Source organism: Mauremys mutica, chromosome 5 (genome assembly GCF_020497125.1).
Source record: "Mauremys mutica isolate MM-2020 ecotype Southern chromosome 5, ASM2049712v1, whole genome shotgun sequence".
Taxonomy (NCBI): Eukaryota; Metazoa; Chordata; order Testudines; family Geoemydidae; genus Mauremys; species Mauremys mutica.
The window spans coordinates 119,542,531-119,565,015 of NC_059076.1; the positions used below are offsets into that span (position 1 = coordinate 119,542,531).

The window sequence follows — 22,485 nt, forward strand, 5'->3', positions numbered from 1 at the left end:
GCTTTGTTCCCTACAGTACTTATTCTAGTGTTCATTCTAGTCTAGTTCTACAAGTAACAAGTGATACTCTGTTTTGGGTGACTATGCAAGACTTTCACAACCTAATACAACTTGATATCAGGAACACTTCATGGTGTATAGCCTAAATGTTTTATTAGTGTAATTTCACATACTCTTACACCTCTTGTTTACTATTTTAAATTCTTCTAATTCCACAGTATTTGTACTCTTCAGATATTTGTAGACTATGTCCCCAGTTTTCTCTTAACCATGCTATATATATTCAGCTATTTTTGATCATTCTGTCTGTCATGAACTCATTAATATCTAAGACTTTTGTTTTGGAATTGGCTGAGGGAATGAAGATAGTTTGTGGTTGTAAATCCAGCCCTGGGCTAGAATTTTTATCTTGGGGCACAGGGGCTCAGAGTCTCCCCTGCCAGCTGCAGCGGCTGAGAGCTGTGGCTGTCTGTGATGGCTCGGAGTCCCTCGCCTGCCTGTGGCCGTTAGGAGCTCCGAGCCACCGTGGGTGGTGGTGGTGCCCCACCACTTTTAACTTTTAGGCACCCCACCGCCAACAGACACACACACCCCCACTGCCCAGCACCCCAAGACACAGACCTCTCCCACTGTCCAATACCCCCCACCCCCTCACTGCCCAGAGCCCCCCACAAACCTCTTCAGAAACCCACTCTCCCAAGCCCTGCCCCCTGGCTGCGTTCCCCGGCCCCGTTGAGAGGTGACTCTATCCACTAGGCTGAGCGAGGAGTGCTCAACAGGGCTGCGTGGGGCGCTCTCCCCCTCAGCTGGCGCTGGCCCTTTGCCAGGATCTGGGAGTGGCAACACTTGGATTTTTAGGTGCCCCTAGAATATCGGCACCCATAGGTACTGTGCCTAGTGGGAAATCTCACCCTGCCCATGACTCCAGATCTAATGATGGCTCTAAAGAAAATCTTTGCTCTACCAGAAGTTTTGCTATACTTGTTTGTACAGAGTGTTTCCTATGGTAGCAGGTTTGGTTTGCCATTCCATTTTCATCACGCCATTCTTCACTAGAATAATAGAAGGTTAGGGTTAGAAGAGACCCCAGGAGGTCATCTAGTCCAACCCCCTGCTCAAAGCAGGACCAACCCCAACTAAATCATCCCAGCCAGGGCTTTGTCAGGTCAGGCCTTAAAAACCTCGAAGGATAGAGATTCCACCACCTCCCTAGGGTAACCCGTTCCAGTGCTTCACCACCCTCCTGTAATAATTTTTCCTAATATCCAACCTAGGCCTCCCGCGCTGCAACTTGAGACCATTTCTCCTTGTTCTGTTATCTTCCACCACTGAGAACAACCTAGCTCCATCCTCCTTGGAACCCCCCTCACTCTTTTCTTTTCTGCAGACTAAATAAGCCCAGTTCTCTCAGCCTCTCCTCATAAGTCATGTGCCTCAGCCCCCTAATCATTTTTGTTGCCCTCCATTGGACTCTCTCCAATTTGTCCACATCCGTTCTGGAGGCAGTACTCCAGATGTGACCTAACCAGTGCTAAGTAGAGGGGAATACACTACAGACCCGTTTATGCACGAATCTGCTTAACACGTGGTAGTGCCATGCCTCCCAGTGCTAGCTATTTAACACACGAGTCTCGTTAACACGTGGTACAGGAACTTGCTATGTAGCGCTACAGATTTGCTCACTGACTCACGGACATAGAAATCGAAAGGAAGTGCAGAGCGGAAACGTTGCACGTCTTTACTGCCAATGGGGAGGAGGGGGGAAAGGGGCAGCAACGTTAAAGCACTGCGGCAGTGCTTTAACATTGCTGCCCCTTCAGCGGCCCTGCCGATAGGGACCCTACCAGCAGGGCTGCCGACGGGGGAGGCAAAAAGGGCAGGGACATTAAAGTGCTGCCGCGGCAGCGCTTTAAGGACGGTTCTTTGCCGTGGCAGCACTGAGCCGCTGACCGGGGGGAAAGGGGGGGTGAAGCAAGATTAAAGTGCTACCGCGGCAAAGGACCCTGCAGCACTTTCAAGTCCCTGCCCCTTTGCCCCCCTTGGCTGCCGATGGGCGGGGGAGGGGTAAAGGGAGCAGCTGCCCCGGGGCTGGCGATTTAAAATGGCCTGGGGCTCCAGATGCTGCTACTGCTGCAGTGGCATACGGAGCCCTGGGCCCTTTAAATCACCATGGGAACCCTTAGGCAGCACAGACCAGGCAGCCTGGAAGGGCTGGCTGGGTGATGCTGACCCCTAACCCAGCCCCTTCCACCCAAGGCCCCGCCCCCTCTGGGGGCCAGAGCTGCCCCCCCTCCGCACTGGTCAGTGTCCTGAGTTACTTTCACGGCTGTGTAGTAGTAGTAATGATGTTTTTGTTAGATTACACATTTGAACTTATATTCTTGCAAAGTGCCATTAACAGATAGGCCTGCAGTATTTGGGACTCTGTGAATACGTATGTAATCCTAGATAAGGGTGTGGGGGTGTGGATATCTTAAGATATTTCAGCATGGTCCTCTTAACCCGCAGTCAGTTAATACGCGATCGTGACGGCTTGACTCCTGACATCTGTGTGTAAACGGGTCTGTATTGTAATCACTTCCCTTGATTTTCTGGCAATGCTTCTACTAATGTAGCCCAAAATGCCGTTAGCCTTCTTGGCAACAAGAGCACGCTGACTCGTATCTAGCTTCTCGTCCACTGTAATCCCCAGGTCCTTTTCTGCAGAACTGCCGCTTAGCCAGTCGGTCCCCAGTCTGTAGCAGTGCATGAGATTCTTCTATCCTAAGTGCAGGACTCTACACTTGTCCTTGTAGACCCTCATCAGGTTTTTTTTGGCCCAGTTCTCTAATTAAGCCAAGCTGATCGCCTGCCACATTTGCTATTCTTTCTACACATCGGGATGGTTTGTTCCTATGCCCTCAATAAGGCTTCCTTAAAATACAGCCAGCTCTCCTGGACTCCTTTCTGCCTCATATTAGCTTCCCAGGGGATCCTGCTCATCAGTTCCCTGAGGGAGTCAAAGTCTGCTTTTCTGAAGTCCAAGGTCCATATTCTGCTCCTCTCCTTTCTTCCTTTTGTCAGGATCCTGACATTTGGTATTTCCTTTGTCCCTTTCTTGCATTTCCACAACAGTAATCTTCTTAAAAATAATGATCCTCATATATTCACCATCTCTTGAACAAATATTAAGTGTTGTATGAAATTCTCTTCCAAAGTCCATATCTCCACAATTAAACTCACCATTATATGACCTGCTCAGGTAAAACTGATTTGTTTTTAACTGTTTATAGGTAGTGTGGTATATTTGGTGTAAATAAAAAAAACAAAAACTCAAACTCTATAAAATCATCTTCCTAAGTAGGAGCCCTAATGGTTCATACAATAATCCTTTATTTAACTCACCAGGGTATTCAGACTTCTTGAGATGGTTCTATAATTGCCTTGTAAATTCTACCTAGTCATTATTGTTGCAAGTCATGGTGTGCATGCCAGTAGCTCAGTATTATTGGAATTGGAAGTGCTATTTCTGTAAATAATAGCAGTGACAAAGGTATGGATGATAATTGATATCTGAACATTGATAGAGATGGTAATATTAGAACACTTAGAAGGGAGGGTTGATAGTTGAGGGATGATGAGACTAAGCCCTGTTGATGATGACATGGCTACCAATGTTGGTGTTTTACTGTCAGGTGCAATACAACCTGCTGTCTTGGTGATGACTCCACAACAAGCTGAGGTTTGAGGGATCTGAGCTGGCTTGGCAGACCTGATTGTGGATGAATGGGCGTGTAGACAGGCCCTGGGGAGGGTGGATTGAGGATTAACACTTTCTCCCCTCCCACCATTTGTTCTGAAAGTAACAGGTAGTGGAAGATGAGAGACTGGACACTAGGTTTCTCCCTTTTTCCTAGCCAGTTTCCATAATCTCTCACCAAAACATTCCCCTTTCCCTCATTGTCTCATATTTTTCAATATGGAAAAAATGGCCAGCTTGTGTGTGTAGGAGGTGGGGCCCCACCACTTACTTTGAACACCAGCTGCCTGTGACTAGTAGTGATTTGCATACTCCTTAATAAACGTATTGATCTTATCTGTATCTTAATCTGATAACCAAAGAGGACCTTCAAGTTAACTATACTCTTGAGGGTATCAAGGCATGTAATCCATTCTTGTAAATAAGATTTTTGTGTTTTGAGGTAGGTGTTCCTAAACCAGTAAAAATAGCTCAATTACAATACATACCCCCACACATTGTAATGACATTATTAGGCCTTCCCCCAAATTAACCAATTCTGGAATGTATGGGTCAGTGTTGCCTATAAGGGATGCATATGTGCTCAGCAGGAACTGGCAAACTGTTCCACTGCCTTGTTTTTGATGGCAGGTTAATATAAAACATTGTAAGCTACTGAGAACTGTTTACTTAACTGTGAACATGTACTGGTCTAAGTTGTATAGCCTTTGCTAAAGGAATAGTTTGTGATATGTAATGGTACATATATAAATAAACTGGTTAATTTGAGATTTAGCAGACATCAGAATTAGTACATTTCATAGCTGCTATTGGCCTCTTCAAGTAGAGATTTAGTGGTGGTGGTGGGGGGGAGGTTGGGGTGTTTTTTTTTGTTTTTTAATTGAAGCAAGCCACATAGGGCATAGACTTACACAGTTACATACAATGTAACCGTTTCCATAATTGCAATAATATCTTATGAGAACAAAGCACTTGGAGATGTTGAGCTGGTTAGGTTACTAAAAGAGCTTATCAGTCATAAATTAAATAGAAGGGGTGCCTTAAACACTGCAGTACTCTAGAATACATTCCATTGCAACTGCAGCAGGCAAAATGAGTGAACCAGCTGCAGGGAAGAGTGAACATTTTCCCATAAATGTAAATTTAAAATCCTGGTTTTGTAACACTTGTATGCAAGGCACAGGAGATTTTTGTATTTGAGTTTCTTCTCATTTGTGTACGGGGTTTTTGTTTCAAGGCATCTGGAGTAATTGACTCTGTTTCATGCCCTTTTAGCCAAATGCATGAACTGTTTATCAGATTTCCTCTGAGACTATGGTTGTCGCTATACTAGGATATTTTTGCTTCAAGTGCCACTGTTGCTACTATCAGTTCAGCTCCACCAGTGGTAACAATGTTGGGAGTATGAGTGAAAGAAGGGACCAGCTGATACTGTAAACACAGCATCATCTAATCCTGCTCAGAGAAGGTCTACACAAAACAGCTTACAAAGCCTGATGGCCAGTAATGCTGCCTTTGTTAGTTACCACTAGGTGATCTGAACTTGTGATAGCAACAGTGGGAAAATTTCAACCAACACTTGTAGATGAAACCAAAGGAGGGAACTTCAGATATTGTCTACAAGTCTTGATGATGTGACTTCCATATTGAAGGCCTTATATACACAAGTACAGTTTCCTTAGACTTTCCCATGCTTACTGCTATCAGTGCAGTCCCAATGGTGCCTGATGTACTAGTAGCTGCTGGTGTTTTGTGTAAACTTGCTGTAAGCAGGGTTAAATGACATGTTACTTGAAAGCCTGTCATTCCTCCTTGAGACTTGTGTATACTAGCACTTCTGCTATCACTAGGTCCTTTGGAGCTGCAACAGTGGGACATTTTGAGAGAGAAATAGTCTAGTGCAGACATGGTGTATACATTTTGTCAATAATGGAAGATATTTTTAGGAACTTGATTAGGTAAGAATTTCTAGTAGGTAAGACACAAAGTTGGAGATAACTTTCAGTACTTAGCTTGTTTGGAGTGCTACACAAAGAAGGGAATCCCTGCCCTGAAGTCATGTACCCTCTGAAGGTACAACTGGTACTACACAGGACAGTGCAGTAGATACAGCTTGAATTAAAGAAGTGTGCAACTACCTTCCTGGTCAATGTTAAATTCCTTTTAATCCTCATGAATCTTTCTTTCTGTAGGAATTTGTTTACTAGAAAACAAAACACAAGACTGGAGAAACAAAATGATTTGAGCTGGAAGTTATTTGGAAAAGTACCTCTGAGAGAGAATTCACAGAAAGATCCAAAGAGAATACAGAAGGTATTTGCTTATCCTTTATTTTGGTGGTTTCCTTTGCTTTAGGGTTACTGTTGCACATTGAGTCTGGTTAAGTTGTGTGATTTACGTCCATGTCTCTGAAGCATATTAAGCCCTTCAAACAAACAAAATTACAAATACAATTTTGAGTGGTGGGCTGGAACAAACAACCAACCTCCCACCCTCAGAATGTTCTTACTTTGAATTATATTTTTTTTAAATCCAGTTAGCTAGTCTGAGTGCCATTTTAAAAATAGTAATAAGCTTAGCACCTTGTCTCAATAGAGTTTAACATCTTTATTATCATGCTGGTAGGGTTGGACACTTAGGCCTTGCCTAAACTAGGACCTGGTCTACCCTAGGAAATTAAATTGGTATAACTGTCACTTAAGGGTGTGAAAAATCCACACCTATAAATGATGCAGTTAAACTGACCTAACCCCCATGTAGACAGCACTAGATTGAAGGGAGAATTCTCCCATTATCTTAGCTATCACCTCTCAGGGAGGTGGATTACCTATGCTGTCGTGTTTTAAAGTGTGCATTTGTCATAGATGAAATTAGCCAACTCAATATAATTATCAGCTTCAAAGGGTTTGTCTGTGTTAGACTTTTTAATCTCAAATTTAGATGTGTTCAGCCTGCAAGATTACTACAATAATTTAGCAGCCTAACCTGAAAAGGGCTGCCTGAAATGTTCTGGATAGATAAACTGTGTGACTATAGTTACAACATGAAGGAGCTGTGGGATGGGGAAGAGTATCACTGAGTGGTACTTAATTGGTACACACAGATTTTTGTACTGGTAACCATCAGGAGTATGACATCCTTTTTTTTAACTGATATACCAGTATAACCCCTAGTGTGGGTGCAATTATACCCAATATAAAGATGCCTTATGCTGGGATATTTTATTGGTCTCTTTGTATAGGCATAAGATATATTGGTATAAGCACACTTACATTAGTGTAAATGTGCCCACGCGAACGGGGCTTTGTAGTGCTTTAACTATGCTGGTATAATTAAAGCTTGACAACTTTTTTGTGTATACAAGTCCTTGGTTGTCATGTGAAACATCTTTGCAACTAGAATAGCTAGAAATTTGACTCTTAATGAAGTGTTAAATTATTCAGATATTTGCTTAAATTCTTCCACCCCACTTACTAGAAAGAGCTTCACACTTACATTTGGTAAGAGGATTTTTTCAAGTTTTGCCCTGAAGTATTCCTTTCCCTGAAAACTTCTAAAATTACTGAAGTGGTGTTTTTCAAATGGCCATCTGCGCATCTGACTCTTGATGTGAACACTTAACAGCATTGATTCCTGGAGTTTTATTAGGCCCTATGGCAGAATATGATTGTTCCCTGTAATTTCAGTTGTTTGCTGTTCTGTACTTTGCCTCTTCAATAGGAACAGAACTTACCAGTACCCTTAACTATTCAGTATTCCCAGATACTACACCTGTTAAATCTTATAGTGGGATTCCTTAGAAAAGGGTAAACAGTCATTTACAAAGAGATGCAGTATCTTTCTCAAAAGGCTTTAATCACACTCACTCACACTAGCCAGTTGAGTTTCTGGCTGAACCAGAAGTGTTTAAACAGTCTTCCCTAATTGCTCTCAAATACAAATAGAAATGTTTTCAGAAAGTTATCTGTTATCTGTTTGCCTCTTTCCTGAAACTAATTTTCAAAATGTGGAAATTCTGAAACTTTAGATACCATAGTTCAGACTTGAAGGAGCAGAAGAGTAACATAAGAACGGCCGTACCAGGTCAGACCAAAGGTCCATCTAGCCCAGTATCTGTCTACCGACAGTGGCCAATGCCAGGTGCCCCAGAGGGAGTGAACCTAACAGGCAATGATCAAGTGATCAGTCTCCTGCCATCCATCTCCATCCTCTCTGACAAACAGAGGCTAGGGACACCATTCCTTACCCAGGAGTAGCTGACTCTGTTCAAACTGTGGAAAGGCTGTGTCAAAATTCCCCTGAGTCAATGGCTCATCGTGCTGAGGTGGCTAAGGCACATCTGTTTCATAGCCAGTGGTACAGAAGGGAGTATAGTGGCCAGCATCATGTCTGACCTAAGGCAGCCTTTAACTGACCTAATCCAATGAATCAGGTACCCATTTTACAGCTGAGTGAACTGGAAGCCTTTCAGTGTGAGATTGAGCAAGTCTCGATCTTCAGGATTGTAGTCGAGCTCCTTAGCCAATCAGCTACTACATCTCCTAGAGCAGTGGTCCCCAACCTTTTCGTCTGGCAGGCGCCAGACGAAGGGCTGTGGTGGCGGTAGCGCATCCGCCAAAATGCCGCCGAATTTCTGCAGCATTTCGGCGGCGACGCCTCTCGATGATGTGGCTTGTCGGCGGCAAGCAGCATCATCGAGAGGCGTCGCCGCCGAAATGCTGCAGAAATTTGGCAGCATTTTGGCAGATGCTCCACCGCCGGCCAGGAGGCAGGCGCATTTAGATGCCCCCGTGGGCGCCATGGCACCCGCGGGCACTGTGTTGGGGACCTCTGTCCTAGAGAGAGACATTGGGGACATGAAAAATGGCATAGCTCCTCTGCTGGTAGAAGAATGAATTATTTTAATTTCAGTCATTTGTATGTTGTGATGTAAGGCTATGTCTACACTTGCCATTTAAAGCGCAAAGTATCCCTTTTTTGCGCTAAACCATGGGAGCGTCTACACTTGTTAATGACTTTTTGCGGTGAAACTCGGAATATACCAGTATATTGACATTGTAAAACAATGTACTTCTCATTACCTTGCTCTCAGAAAAAGCTGAACCATTTTGGCTGAAACTTTCCAAAAATGTTCAGCCTAAGGCAGTACCTGAAATGGAAAATTTCAGCCTAATTGGTTAAAGTTTGGAAGAATTATAAACAACAGAAAGCAAGGAATTACAATGGGAAGTGCCAGGCAACTTTATTAATAGTTTGTGCTGTTAAACCTTCCTAAAATTAGAAATATGCAGTATTGTTGTAGCTCTGTTGATCCCAGGGTATTAGAGAGACAAGATGGTGAGGTAATATTTTTTACTGGACCTGAAGAAGAGCTCATGTAATCTTGAAAGCTTGTGTCTCTCACCAACAGAAGTTGATCAAATAAAAAAACATTTCCTCACCCACCTTGTCTCTCTAAAATTAGAAGTCACGATCATGTTTTTTGAATGCTGTCTGTTCAGGGAAAATGTCTATGTTCTATTGTTTCAGAGGAATGGAAAGTATTAAATTACCTTTTATAAAATAAATAAAGAAGTTGTTACATACGGTTCATTTCCAAGCATGTCTGTGCAAAATCTGGGTGCAGATCGGGCCCAGAAAGAGAGAACTTAAAGTCTAGGCCTGTAACATTGGAGCGTAATATGTGGCATATTCCTACTTGAGGGGTTAAGAGGTATTTACTTAAATTTCTGATTTACTTAAATCACTGCAAAAATTTTAATTCTGGAATTCCTGTACCTTACTACTAGTAGTATACCAGTAAAAGGTAAATTCTGAAATCTGACCAAATAGACTGGTATTACATTCCAACCTGAAGCTCTCCAAACCCTAGTTCTGGGAGACTACTTGAGGGATCAGGTTTGAGACCATGGGTGTTTCATTGGGAGCACAAGACAAGAATCTTATTATGTTTAACCTCCAGAGCACATGACAAAAACAGCCCAGCAGGTGCACCATAGGGAGGGAAGCCATCTCTGAGATACCTGGATACCACTTGGGGCTGCATAGCCTAATATCCATCTCTAGAGTCAGTATTTGTACAAAGCCCACAAACACTAGTGCACGTAACTGATTGTTTTCTCCACTCTTAGATTATAGAAAGGGTAGAGGAAGAAAGTAAAAGGCTCTGCATGCCACAGCTGTAATCTTGGCATCTAGAATCAGCAATAGATCTAATAGTCCACTGACTATATCAGCAAAGGTTAAATAAAACTTCCATTGCCACCTGTTCAGGTAGTTCTCCATTTTATGGTGTCACTTCCAGCTTGAGATCAAATGATGTTAGTTTTCTCCTAATTGTCACCATGTCTTCCAGGTACTGAGAGCACAGCAAACTAAAGGAGATGTGCCTTTGAATGTCACCCATCAACTGGTGACATTGCAGACTAGAAGGACACTCTGTCTCCTCCCCTTTATGCATTAAATGGGAGTGGTGATGAGAGAGATCCCTGTAGAAGCCCACAGGAGAGCTGGCAAAGTACTTGTTACCTTTTGTAATGTGAGTGAAATAAGTCCATTGAAGGGCCTTCCTATCCTCTTACACAAAGTTCTGTTAAAACCTCTCAGTTCATGTAACCTCCAGCCCCTGATAGTTAACAATCAGATGGACACATTACCTTAGTTATGAGGAGAAAATAATTACCCATGACTTATGGAAATTTCTGTAACAAATCTGTGTTTAAAGCCAAAGTTGCAGAAGAATGAGGTCAAAATGCATATGTAACTGCTCTGGTGCCACCACCTCTTAACTTTTCCAACAGTGGAAAGCTAGAGACTGGTTGGATATTGACAAGGTAATTAAAATGGAGACAACTTTTTGAGCAGGGGCCTTTTCACTGCCTGTTTAAAGTTGGCTTGCATCCTGCTTGCTTGTAGGGAAGCATTAATTATCTGCATCAGTGATCCCCAAAATCTGTCAGTTGTGGTGATGGCTTTAATGATGCAAAACAGCTGCTTGCCTGCTTGGAGTGGGACTGAGTCCACAAACTTACTTCATGTAGGCTCCTGTGACATGAGTTGCCTGAGTTAATTCTACTTGGCATCATACAGAAGAGATGCTCTGTATTCCATTATCCGTCCCCTAAGCTATCCATTCTCCTCAGCTTTGCTCAATGCTGATTCTTCCTCCTTCTACAAACTGTCATGTCTGTGAGTGAATTGTTTAGATTTTAGGCTTTTATAAATACAAGGAAAGTTCTAACAGGATAGCCCAGGGGGTAGGTAACCTACGGTACGCGTGCCGAAGGCGGCACATGAGCTGATTTTCAGTGGCACTCACGCTGCCCGGGTCCTGGCCACCGGTCTGGGGGGGTCTGCATTTTAATTTAATTTTAAATGAAGCTTCTTAAAAAAGCTTCTTAAAAAACATTTTAAAAACCTTATTTACTTTACATACAACAATAGTTTAGTTATATATTATAGACTTATAGAAAGAGACCGTCTAAAAACGTTAAAATGTATTACTGGCACGGGAAACCTTAAATTAGAATGAATAAATGAAGACTCGGCACACCACTTCTGAAAGGCTGCCAATCCCTGGGATAGCCTGACATTAGGGAATAAGATGTGCAGTACTTTGTCTCCACACCTCCCAAATCTTGGGAAATCCAATCTGATTGGATTTTCCTGCCAGGATTCTCTTTAGCATTGTGAGCAGGTCAAAATGGCTGCTGCATTGAATATTTGGTCAAGTCAGCTGCTCTTGTTTTGGCCCAGACATCAATCCTTTCTGGGAATACTGTGCCAGGACAGCTAAGTGAAGCCCTGTGATAGCCATGTATTTTGATTAGAGACTCATAGGGTGAAGTCACTGGGCTATTCATGATTCACTCTTTTGGTTCATCTACCACATGGGTACAAGACAAGTTTTTTGTCCCCGTCCCCCTCCCAACTAGATGTAACCATTAGAATTTGCGAGACCAGTTCAATTTTGAAGGGGGCAACCAGATCTTTTAAAAATCTTCAGAGTTTTCATTTACCCTAATATATTAAGTATTTTGTATTTTTTCCCTTCCATCAGTCTCATTTGGGACTGAAAGAAATCTGCAAGAATTGTGTGACTGATATGGCAAGCTTATATATCCCTGTGGACCAGGGATAGTATATATAGCTCCTGGGGAGCATGGTCACCTCCTCAACGAAGTAAGAACAGTGTGGGGTGATTAGGCGAATTCACTCAGGGTGTAGCACCTGCAGAGAAAAGAGTCACATATATATTAGTTCAAACTGTATTCTCCAGAGTCAACAAATAAGACTGTTGGATAAATAGTCTGAGTTTAAACGGACTCTGAACCTTCTTTCTGATCACACAAACAAACAGGGCCTTCTGTCCAGTGGGGCTACCAGTCCTTCCTGGGAAGGATTAGTAGGACTTTGACCTGCTGAAGCCCCATAAGACTGATGTTTTCTCTGTAATGCTTTCACCTTAAGAATAAATGTTCACTTAGAAAGAGCTGTGTGGTAACTCATAACTGTGGGCAATTAAAACTGTTCATAGCCTATGAGGAGAAAGCAGAGTGTAGAGAGGCCTGTTTAGGTAGTTTGGCTTGCTGGGGAACTCTCAGCATAGGTGGTGAACTGTGCAGCCTGGAAAAATTCTAGTCAGGAGGGAGAGAGATGTGGGTCTCCGCCCATCAGAGGTGGTGGCTTGGGAGCCGGAAGCCTAAAAGTGAGTGCCCATGGACAGGAAATACAGGTACTGTTTCGCTGAACTGTGAAAGTATAATTTTAGGAGATGTTTCAGTATAAAACAGGGAGATGTGTAGTGTGGGGTGTTTTTTTGTGAGGGTGGAAATAGGGTGAGGGAAACAAATCTTTGAACTGTGGAAAAATGGAGAGAGCTTTCTTAGGGTTCCAACCTCTCTCCCCTCTGATTTTTTTGTTTTGTTTTATTATCCTAATCAGTCAGCATGAAAAACCAATTACAATTAATGAATTTGACATCTGATAGAGCCAGCTCATTAGTTGATAAGCATATATACCTGCTATAGCTGAGAGTGTTCACACAGGGATTTTGCACTGTCTTTAAAAATGAAATTAGATAAACAGTTTGAATAAAACTGGTATAATTTTGTGTAGACAAGCTGTCAGTGCATGTAAAACACACACCTGTTTGATCAGTTTTGAATACTAATTACCTTCAAAAAGCCTGTTAGGTCAAACAGGTAACGCAAACAACTTGTTTGCGTTACCTATGTGTCAAAAGTTGTAAAACTGCCAAACTGGATAACTCAGTGAGTGGAGAGTCATTTAAAGACAATGGGTAAAATCCTGGGTCCAATGAAGATGATGCAAAACTCCTTTTAAAATGGGGCCAGGATTTCACCCAAGGACTCCCTGAATATAAATCCTGTAGGGTAGGGGAGAACAGAATTGTACTCATCTTGTGTTCTTAAAGCCATTTCCTTATCAGGAAGTGATATGTTGTAAGGCTGTGACCGCATGAATCAGCTGGTTTGTTTTATAGTCTCAGTTTGCAGAGAGTCAGCTGTAACTAGCCAAGGTCCTATGCAATAAGTTATTATTCCGAGGAGAGTGATGTATATTGAGAGACGACAGATTTTAGCCATGCCCTGAGAGGTAATTTAAATTCCTTCCTATAATTCTTCTGTAACTACCCCCTAAATAAATCAAAGGACTTTTTTAAGTATGAGCTCCCTCCTTCAGAATAAAGTATTTTCCTTAATCCTTCTGCTGTAAATCACTTCAGGGTTGAAATCAAGAATGGAAATTGGTCTAAAGGAAAACTTCTTAGAAGGCCTTATGAGTGAGTTGGGAACTCAGCATATGTCTATAACTGTAGAGTTTGTGGTACCATATTATAATATGGAGTGAACAAACACCTCTTAAATTTGCAGAGATTTGGGTCCCTTACGTTCAGTGTAAATTATTCCCCCAGCATACACATCAGTCTTCTTTCTGGATTTTCAGCACAATCATGACCATAGGAGGATTCATAGAAAGAGTAGAAATGTTGGCAAGTGTCTTCAACCACTCGGGTTCACATAATACCCAGGGTGGAACTTATCTAATGCAGAAGATTCTTGCAGGTTTTGGGTAACGCTTAAACCCTAAAAGAAGCAGCAGAGGAGCCCCAATACTGGGAAGAACTGCCTACGTAATTGGATTGCAAATACTCTTTTACTAAAGAGTTAAAGCGAATTATGAAGGGTTTGCTAAAGTTACAAATGAGCTTATAAGATTCCAATACCAAGAGCTTTGAAAGGACTAGCTCAGGAGCTCGCTGGACCTTTAATGTTAATTTTTCAATAGGTCTTGGAAGTTCTGGGAGATGGGAAGAAAAGCTAATGTTGTGCCAAGTTTTAAAGAGAGTAAATGGGGTGACCTAGGTCATTACAGGCCTGTCAGCATGATGTCACTCCTGGGGAAGATAATAGAGTGGCTGATAAGGGACTAAATTAATAAAAGAATTAAAGATAGGTAATGTAATTAATACAAGTCAATGACGGTTTATGGAAAATAGATCCTGCGAAACTTTCTTTTTTGATGAAATTATAAATTTGGTTGATAAAGGTAATAGAGTTGATGTAATGTACTGAGACTTCTGTAAGGCGTTTGACTTGGTGCTGCATGTCACTTTAATTGTATATTCTGATTTTTTTTAATGTGACACATATTAAGTGTATTAATACTGGCTAATTGATAGGTCTCAAAATGCCACTGTAAATGGGCAATTATCAAGCAGGTCAGTTTGCAATGCGGAGTTCTTGGTCCTATGCTATTTAATATCTTTATCAGCAACCTGGAAGAAAACGTAAAATCATCACTGAAAATTTTTTGCAGATGATGCAAAAATTTGGGGGAGTGGTAACTAATGAAAAGGACAGGTCACTGATTCAGCGCAGTTTAGATTGGTTGGTAAACTGGGCACAAACAAACAATATATACTTGAATATGGCTAAATGTAAGTGTATACATCTGGGGAAAAAAGAATGTAGGTCATATTTAGAAGATGAGGGACTTTTTCCTGGGAAGAAGTAACTCTGAAAAAGTTTTGGGATTGGTGGTTAATAACTAGCTAAACATAAGCACCCAGTGTAATGCTCTGGCCAAAAGAGCAAATTTAATCCTGGGATGCATAAACAGGGGAATCTTGAGTAGGAGTAGAGAGGTTATTTTACCTAGGTATTTGGTACTGGTGTGACCGCTTCTGGAGTTCTGTGTCTACTTCTGGTGCCTACAGTTCAAGAAGAATGTTAATAAATTGGAGAGGGTTCAGAGAAGAGCCATGAGAAAGATTAAAGGATTAGAAAACATGCCTTATAACAGTGGTTCTCAACCTTTCCAGATTATTGTACCCCTTTCAGGAGTGTGAAGCCTGAGCCTCACCACCCAGGGCTCAAGCCCGATCCCAACTGCCTGGGGCTGAAGCGTGTAATTTAGTTTCATGGGGCCCCCGTGACGTGCAGCCCCATGCAGTTGCCCTTCTTGCCACCCCGTAACACTGGCCCTGCACTTGCAACATCCCAAAACCAGTCCTGCAACCCCCAAGTTGATCTAGAGAGTTGCTATACCCCTCAGAACACCTCTGAGTACCCCCATCAGCACATGTACCCCTGGTTATGAACCACTGCCTTATACTGACAGACTCAAAGAGCTCAATCTATTTAGTTTAACAAAGAGGAGATGAGGGGTGACTTGACTAGTCTGAAAATACCTACTTGGGGAACAAAGATTTCAATCTACCAAAGAAGGATGTAATAGCAGTTGCTGTAAGTTGAAGCTAGATAAATTCAGACTGGAAATAAGGCATAAAAATGAGGAGTAATTTACCACTGGAACAATTTACCAAGAGTCATGGTGGATTCTCCGCTGACAATTTTTAAATCAAGATAGGATATTTTTATTAAAAAAATGTGCTGTAGGAAGTGTTGTTGGGAAGTTCTGTGGCCTGTGCTATACAGGAGGTACTCCTGACAGAATTCTGTGCCGATGCAGAGGCACAGAATTCATATGGACCACTTTTCTGTGCCCACCCCCACTCAGAAAAACAAAAGAAATCTGTGGGGGGATGAGTGTCTCTTCCCAAGCAGTACATCTGTTCCAGTGTGCCTGGAGCAGCTTCAGACATGAAAATCACTGCGGGGGGGGAGGTTTGGCATGTGTACCTGTGGGGGAGACATCGATCACCGTCAGGGGGCAGGACTAGCCAACAAATCAGAGAGACTCTGTCCCTCTCTCTTGATACTGCGGCTCCAGGGGCATGGAGGAGGGAAGGTCTCTCTGTTTTGCAGGAGGAAGGCTCCGTCCCCAAGACGGAAGTGTAGCTGCCTGCCTGCCTAGTAAAATGTAACTTCTTGAGAATTGGGAAAAAAAACTTACTTAAATATTAGTATTACGTTACTGAAAATTGTTTTGAAGTTAAAGCAAATAGCTTTTGTAAAAAACCCACATTTTGCTAATGTTGCTGGTTAATTGATCTCATTCTCTGAGGCAGGAATGTAGCAACATGTATGCGTAGTAACATTGTTAATTATTCTGTTGTTAACTGTTCCCATTCTAAGGCCCATGCATTGTCAGAGTGATGTAAAGCCTTATAAATGACAGACAGGGAATCAGCTAGGAAGGTCTATGCGCTCTCTCACTTTTTCCCTGTGCCTTTAAAAAAAAAAAAAAAAAAAAAGACGACTTTTGAGGGCAAATAAACATTTAGCACGCAGTCAATAAAATGTCAGGACAATCCGAACCAAACACTTCCCAAAGTACCGAGCTAGGTTCAGGACAATGATTAGCAAAACTGTATGACTTTGATGTGTATGTATAACTTTTGAAAGTCTGAGCCATTTAAAAATGACGTTTTACTTTTTTTTTTTTTCCTGTTTGGTGTTCTGTAAATGAAATTTAAATGAAAATCCAGGATTATAACTAGAATGCAGGATATTAGTTACCAAGTATTTGTAACTCAACTTTCATGTGTTTAGGACATGCTGAATAGTTATTGTGACTTTTTTCTGTATTGTAGTTTAAATAACTTGCCAAAACAATTGAAACGGGTGTGATTATATTGCATTATTTTGACAAATAAAATTTGCAGTTTTTTTTTTTTGGTGCAGAATCCCCCCAGGCGTAACAGGGGGTAAGAGGAGATGATCAGTGATCCCTTTTGGCCTTAGAATCTATGAAGCTACGATATACTAGGTAAACGTTGGGAAATACTAAGTGCAGTTTGTTCTTTGAGATAAAGTTCAGAATCTCCTGTGGAGTCTTTACTTAATCTGTGTTGAAAGTACATTTTACTGTCACAAGTTCTTCTAGTACAGGGGCGGGCAAACTTTTTGGCCTGAGGGCCACATTGGGTTTCCGAAATTGTATGTAGGGCCGGTTAGGGGAGGCTGTGCCTCCCCAAACAGCTAGGCATGGCCCAGCCCCTGCCTCCTATCCGACCCCCCTGCTTCTTGCCCTCTGACCGTCCCCCCTGGACTCCTGCCCCATCCTGTTCCCTGACAGCCCCCCTGAACTCCCCGCCTCTGACTTCCCCCTGCTGCCCCATCCAACCCCTCCTATCACTCCTGACTTGCCGCGCCCCCCCCAGACCCCTGCCCATCCAACCACTCCTTCTCCCTGTTCCCTGACAATCCCTGAAACCCCTGCTCCTGACTGCTCCCCACTGTTCCCTCGGGCCCCTGCCCCCATTCAACCCCTCTGTTCCCTGCCCTCTGACTGCCCCAACCCCTATCCACACCCCTGCCCCCTGACCACCACCCCGAACTCCCCTGCCCTCTATCCAACCCCCCTGCTCCCTGCCCCCTTGCCGCTCTGCCTGGAACACCAGTGGCTGGCAGCACTATATCCATGCCTCCCAGAGCACCAGGACAGGCAGCTGTGCCGCCCGGCTGGAGCCAGCCATGCCACCGCGCGGCACAGAGCACTGGGTCAGGCTGGCTGAGCAGCTGCACTGCCCAGCAAGAGCTAGCAGCCCCGCCACCCAGAGCCTAGCACCAGCAACGGGGTGAGCTGAGGCTGTGGGGGAGGGCGGAACAGTGGGGGAGGGCTGGGGGCTAGCCTCCCCAGCCAGGAGCTCAGGGGCTGGGCAGGATGGTCCCATGGGCCGGATGTGGCCCGCGGGCCATAGTTTGCCCACCTCTGTTCTAGTAGGTCAGCTGATAAGTCTACTTCAGATGCCTCCAGTTCTTTACATGCCTTTCCCAGAGAGTCGTCATTCAGTTTGGGAAATACATGTTAGAAGCCACAGTTGTTTTGTGAAACCATTTTGAAAGTTTTTGTGTTCGTTCCAGTGCAGAACAAAAATATGCCATGAAATGGCAAGGTAATCTTCCAGAGAGCTCTAGTTATCAGCCTTGAATTTTATTTAGGCTAGGAAATAGTTCTTAAGTCAAACAGAAAGAGCCCTTGTTGTTCTAAGTTTAGTCTAGATTGTCATTAATCTTGCCGTGATGGTTGATGCTTTGTGTAGTGTTGAGCCTTGTTGCTCTTTGATTAGCTATATCAATTAGCTGTCCACTTTGTGCTAGTTACTGTTCCTTATCAACTTAAATAGTTTGCATCCTATTTTCCTTTTATCATTTTCGATAACTTCTATTAGCTCCTCAGTTAATTAGCCATAACAATGGTCTTGTTTACAAGTAGAATCTGTGAAGGATGAAGTCTATCTAGTTTTTTAATAATATAAACTTTATTTGCTGTTCTGAGAATAGCTTTTGGTTTTGCTCCTATACATCTTGTTTGAAAACAAAACAAAATTGAAAGGTCAGACTTTAAATTGTCTTCTTGAATAGATGATCTACATGCTTTCTCTTTCTTTTATTTTTGATCCCGTTTTATAGTAGACACTTGAAATGTTCTTTCTGATCTCTCTATCCTTACAACATACAAAAAACTACATTAAAAGAAAGTTAATACTTATTTGTATTACCATAATGCCGAAGAGCCCTAGTCATGGATCATGACTCCATTGTGCTAGGTTCTATACAAATATAGAACAAAAAGGCTGTTTCCTGCCCCAGACAGATGACAAACTTAAGTATAAGACACGAGACATCAGATGGATGTGCACAGTAAGACAATGTTATGATTGTAAAGTCAAACATTCAAAATTTAGGAAATGCCAAGTTTACAATTGCCTCTGTAACCTTAATTCTTCTTCCTTGTGCAGCCGTCCTGTATTCTGAATGAGGAAGGTGTATTGTGGAACAAATAACATGGGATTGTGTAACTAAAGACTATATTATGTATTTGGATGGGCAACCTCAATGTTTTATAGTGCTAAGCAATCTAAAAGTAGTGTTACCAGCTGCCCCTTATTAATGTGCAGATAAGTGTTTAAACCAACACGTGATTTATTTTCGACTCCATAGCAGTACCTTTCAATTTCATCAGGATTCCATCTCTGCCAAATGAACTCTTTGAAAGGTGCATTATTCATGAAAGAGTTTCTTGGTTGATGACGGTTCTGTTGAGTTGACAACTCCTGTATATTTCAACCTCAAAAAGAGCTGCATTATAGTCTGCTCTCAGTAGATGAAACCACAAAGGTTTACCACAGGAAGACTATTGCCCACATGCTTTTCTAATCATGATTTTAGCTTTCAGTTTGGTCCTGTATGCTTATGCCATTCATACCTGATGTAAAGTTTGAACTCTGGATATCCAGGTAGCACATTGAAAGCTTTTCTATTTCAAATGCTCTGTTGCTTCACATACTTTCTTGAATACCTAATTAGCATTTCTGAAACAGTGTTTAAAATTTATCCATTTATTGTGTGTGAGTTGCACAAGAATGATTTATTCCCCAAGATAGTGACCACTTGACACTCAGATGTTATGGTGATGGGGCCCATCTATGTACATAGATGATTAAATCATCAGTGTCATCATTACTATGTTTAGAATCTATCAAACTAAGACCAGCTAATGCATTCTTAAACATCACCGGCGCAGTGGTGGATTAGCCAATGGGCCAGCTGGTGGGCCCCAGAAAAATGGGCATGCCCCAACCTGCTCCGCCTGGCCAGCACTCCTGCCGGGGAGTGAGGTTGGAGCACGGGGACTTCTGCCCACCCGATGCTCCTACCAGGGAGCAGGGGAAGTGTGCCCTGAGTCCATTTCCCTGTCAGGAGTGGGAGGTGTATTGGGGGGATGACTGCAGGCAGAAGGGGTGGGGAGGGGCCCCACAAAACCCTAATCCACCTTTGCATTGTCTATTCTGTGGTAAACTGTGTTTAAAGACACGTTAATTAACTCATGTTAGCTAACATGTTTTGAAACACCATTTATTTTTCCAGTTTAGACACAGCACTCTGTCTAGAGTAGAGTAGTTCTCCTGTCATTAGGTGACCTCTCCTGCCTTCTAATCAGTTCTGTTCCATCTACCTGTTTTTCTTGGGAGTCTAGTAGGATGACAGTAAGGAAGGGAAGTTTAAGATAGGAAGGAATTACTAGATTGTCTGAAAGTGTTTTATATTTCTTTATTTAAATCTTTAATTTAAATACTATACAGACAATTTTAAAAAGATCTGTTTTGACGCTTCAAAGCTACTTTTCCTTTTGATTATGGATTGAGAGCAGTGTTCCCACTAACTTTTCCCACTCATGTGTGGAATGAGTTTTGTTATGTGCCTCAATGTGTGACACATCACCTCCATGTTGGTGCACATAACAAAATTCATGTGGTGGGGGTGCGGCCGAGAGGTTGGGAGGGTGAGGAATGCAGCTAGGGTTGTGGGCTCTGGCTGGGGCCAGGGATGAGGGGCTCAGGGCTGGGGCAGAGGGTTGGAGTGCAGGGGGTGAGGGCTCTGGGGTGGCGCTGGGGATGAGGGCTCAGGGTGCGGGAGGGTGCTCAGGACTGGAGCAGAGGGTTGGGGTGTGGGGGGTGAGGGTTCTAGCTGGGGTCATGGGCTCTGGGGTGAGGTTGGGGATGAGGGGTTTGCGGTGCAGGATGCCCCATGGCAGCTCCACGACTGCGGGAGAGCGTCTCTCCCCACGGCAGCAGCTCCAGGGGCTTGGGCCGCGGGATAGGCACTTCTCCCCAACTGCGGCAGGTCTGGGCCGGGGGAGGGGCATTTCTCTCATTGGCACCCCTGAACACCTGCACAGCATTTAATAGGCTGCTGCATGGCCACACAGCTTAGAGGGAACTTACAGTGAGAGATCCCAATTCTCTGGTCTTCCAAGTAGACATCAAGTAAAAATAGAGGACAAGATGTGATGTTCCTGACACTTTCAAAGTCTAAAAAAAAAAAAAAAAGGGCAGAAAAATCCAAAAATATTTCATGCTGCATTTATACCAGGTGAAGAAATAAAAAGGCATTATTCTATTTTTTATTTTATAGACCACCTTTTAATTCACAGATGTTTGCAATGTTGTAGCCATGTTTGTCTCGGGATATAAGTCTGAGAGACTCAAGGTAGGTGAGGTCATATCTTTTATTGGACCAACTTCTGGCGGTAGAAGGGACAAGCTTTTGAGCTACATGGAGCTCTGACACTCTGGTCACCTTCTCCAAACCTGTGTAGCTCAAAAGCTTGACCCTTCCACCATCAGAAGTTGGTCCAATAAAATATATTACTTTGCCTACCTTATTTTTTTTTCCTTTGCATTGGTAGGCATGGAGTGGAAAGTAGTACATATATTTAGGGACAAGTTGACCAAATTACACTTGTTATGGAAACCATAAAGCTAAATTTCCTTACTTCAGTGTGATTGATATTACAGTTTTAATGTCAGATTAATGGAATGGGGGATTTTTGGTAGAAGCGTTCCATTCCTTGGTTATTTGGAGTTCATTTTTATCTTGAGCCTGGATTCAGTGCTAGCCTAGGATGCCTGTGAAACACATTCTGGTGAATAGTTTCTGCTACATTCACTCTCTAGAGAATAAACAATAACAAAAATCTGAAAGATGAAAAGTGTTGTGTATTGCTAGCATTTAATGGAAGCCCAATTACACCCTAAACATAGCTGCAATTCAATAATGGCACATTGGCTTTAGAGGTACATTGATTAAAAGATTTGAGGTACAGGATAGAAATTGCTGAATGAATTTGAACATTGTCCTTTTTGCTTTCTAAAAATATACTGAATTTGCAGTTCATTACCAAATGCAGCAACATTTTGTTAAATTTTTCTTAACTCTTAAATATTTTCTGCTTTCTTGTTCAGTTAGAGATTGTACTATCAGATAGCTTCAGTGCATTGATGTAATGAGCAGCTGCTTGTAGAATAAAGATCTGCTCTTGTCCTTTCTTGTGTGCATTTTGTAAATTAAGGCACGACAGGAGGAAAAGGAGAGAATTGATTGGATGTGTTACATCTGCAGACGATTAACATGACTGCTGCAGCTTGCTTCCTCAGTGTTGGAGCATTCAACTGCAGACAGCTTTGATTGTGGAAGAGAAAGAAAGCAAGAGGGAGGAACATATGATAGCCTTTTAAATTTTAATGGTATCTGATCTCCTTGATGTATGCATGTTCAGTAGTTTTTCTGTGGAATCAAGACAATGAAGGTCTTTAATTTTATATTATTGAATCAGCAAGGCCTTAAATGATGTAAGGTGAAATGGGGTTCCAGTGTAACTGTCTCTGAAGAACTGCGGCTTTCATGGTGAGTGAATGTATCAGACATGATGCTCGGAATGTATGCAACATCTTAGGCAGTATATTAAAATAGTATACTATTTGCAGCACCACCACAGAGAATGGTAAGCTGTTACTATGCTGATTGCTAGTA

General features: G+C 42.6%; 1 protein-coding gene across 7 annotated transcripts in view; it reads left to right on the forward strand.

The window, feature by feature from the left end:
• Positions 1–22,485, forward strand: part of TBC1D14 (TBC1 domain family member 14) — a 98,756-nt gene that overhangs the window by 28,816 nt on the left and 47,455 nt on the right. For 5 of the 7 annotated variants that reach the window (XM_045018565.1, XM_045018564.1, XM_045018563.1 and 2 more), the window contains one exon: positions 5,932–6,052. In XM_045018565.1, the coding sequence (XP_044874500.1) occupies positions 5,932–6,052 (121 nt within the window). Of the gene's footprint in view, positions 1–5,931; positions 6,053–12,265; positions 12,474–22,168; positions 22,360–22,485 lie in introns of those variants that run through there. The other 2 variants (XM_045018569.1, XM_045018568.1) reach the window with 2 other exon arrangements.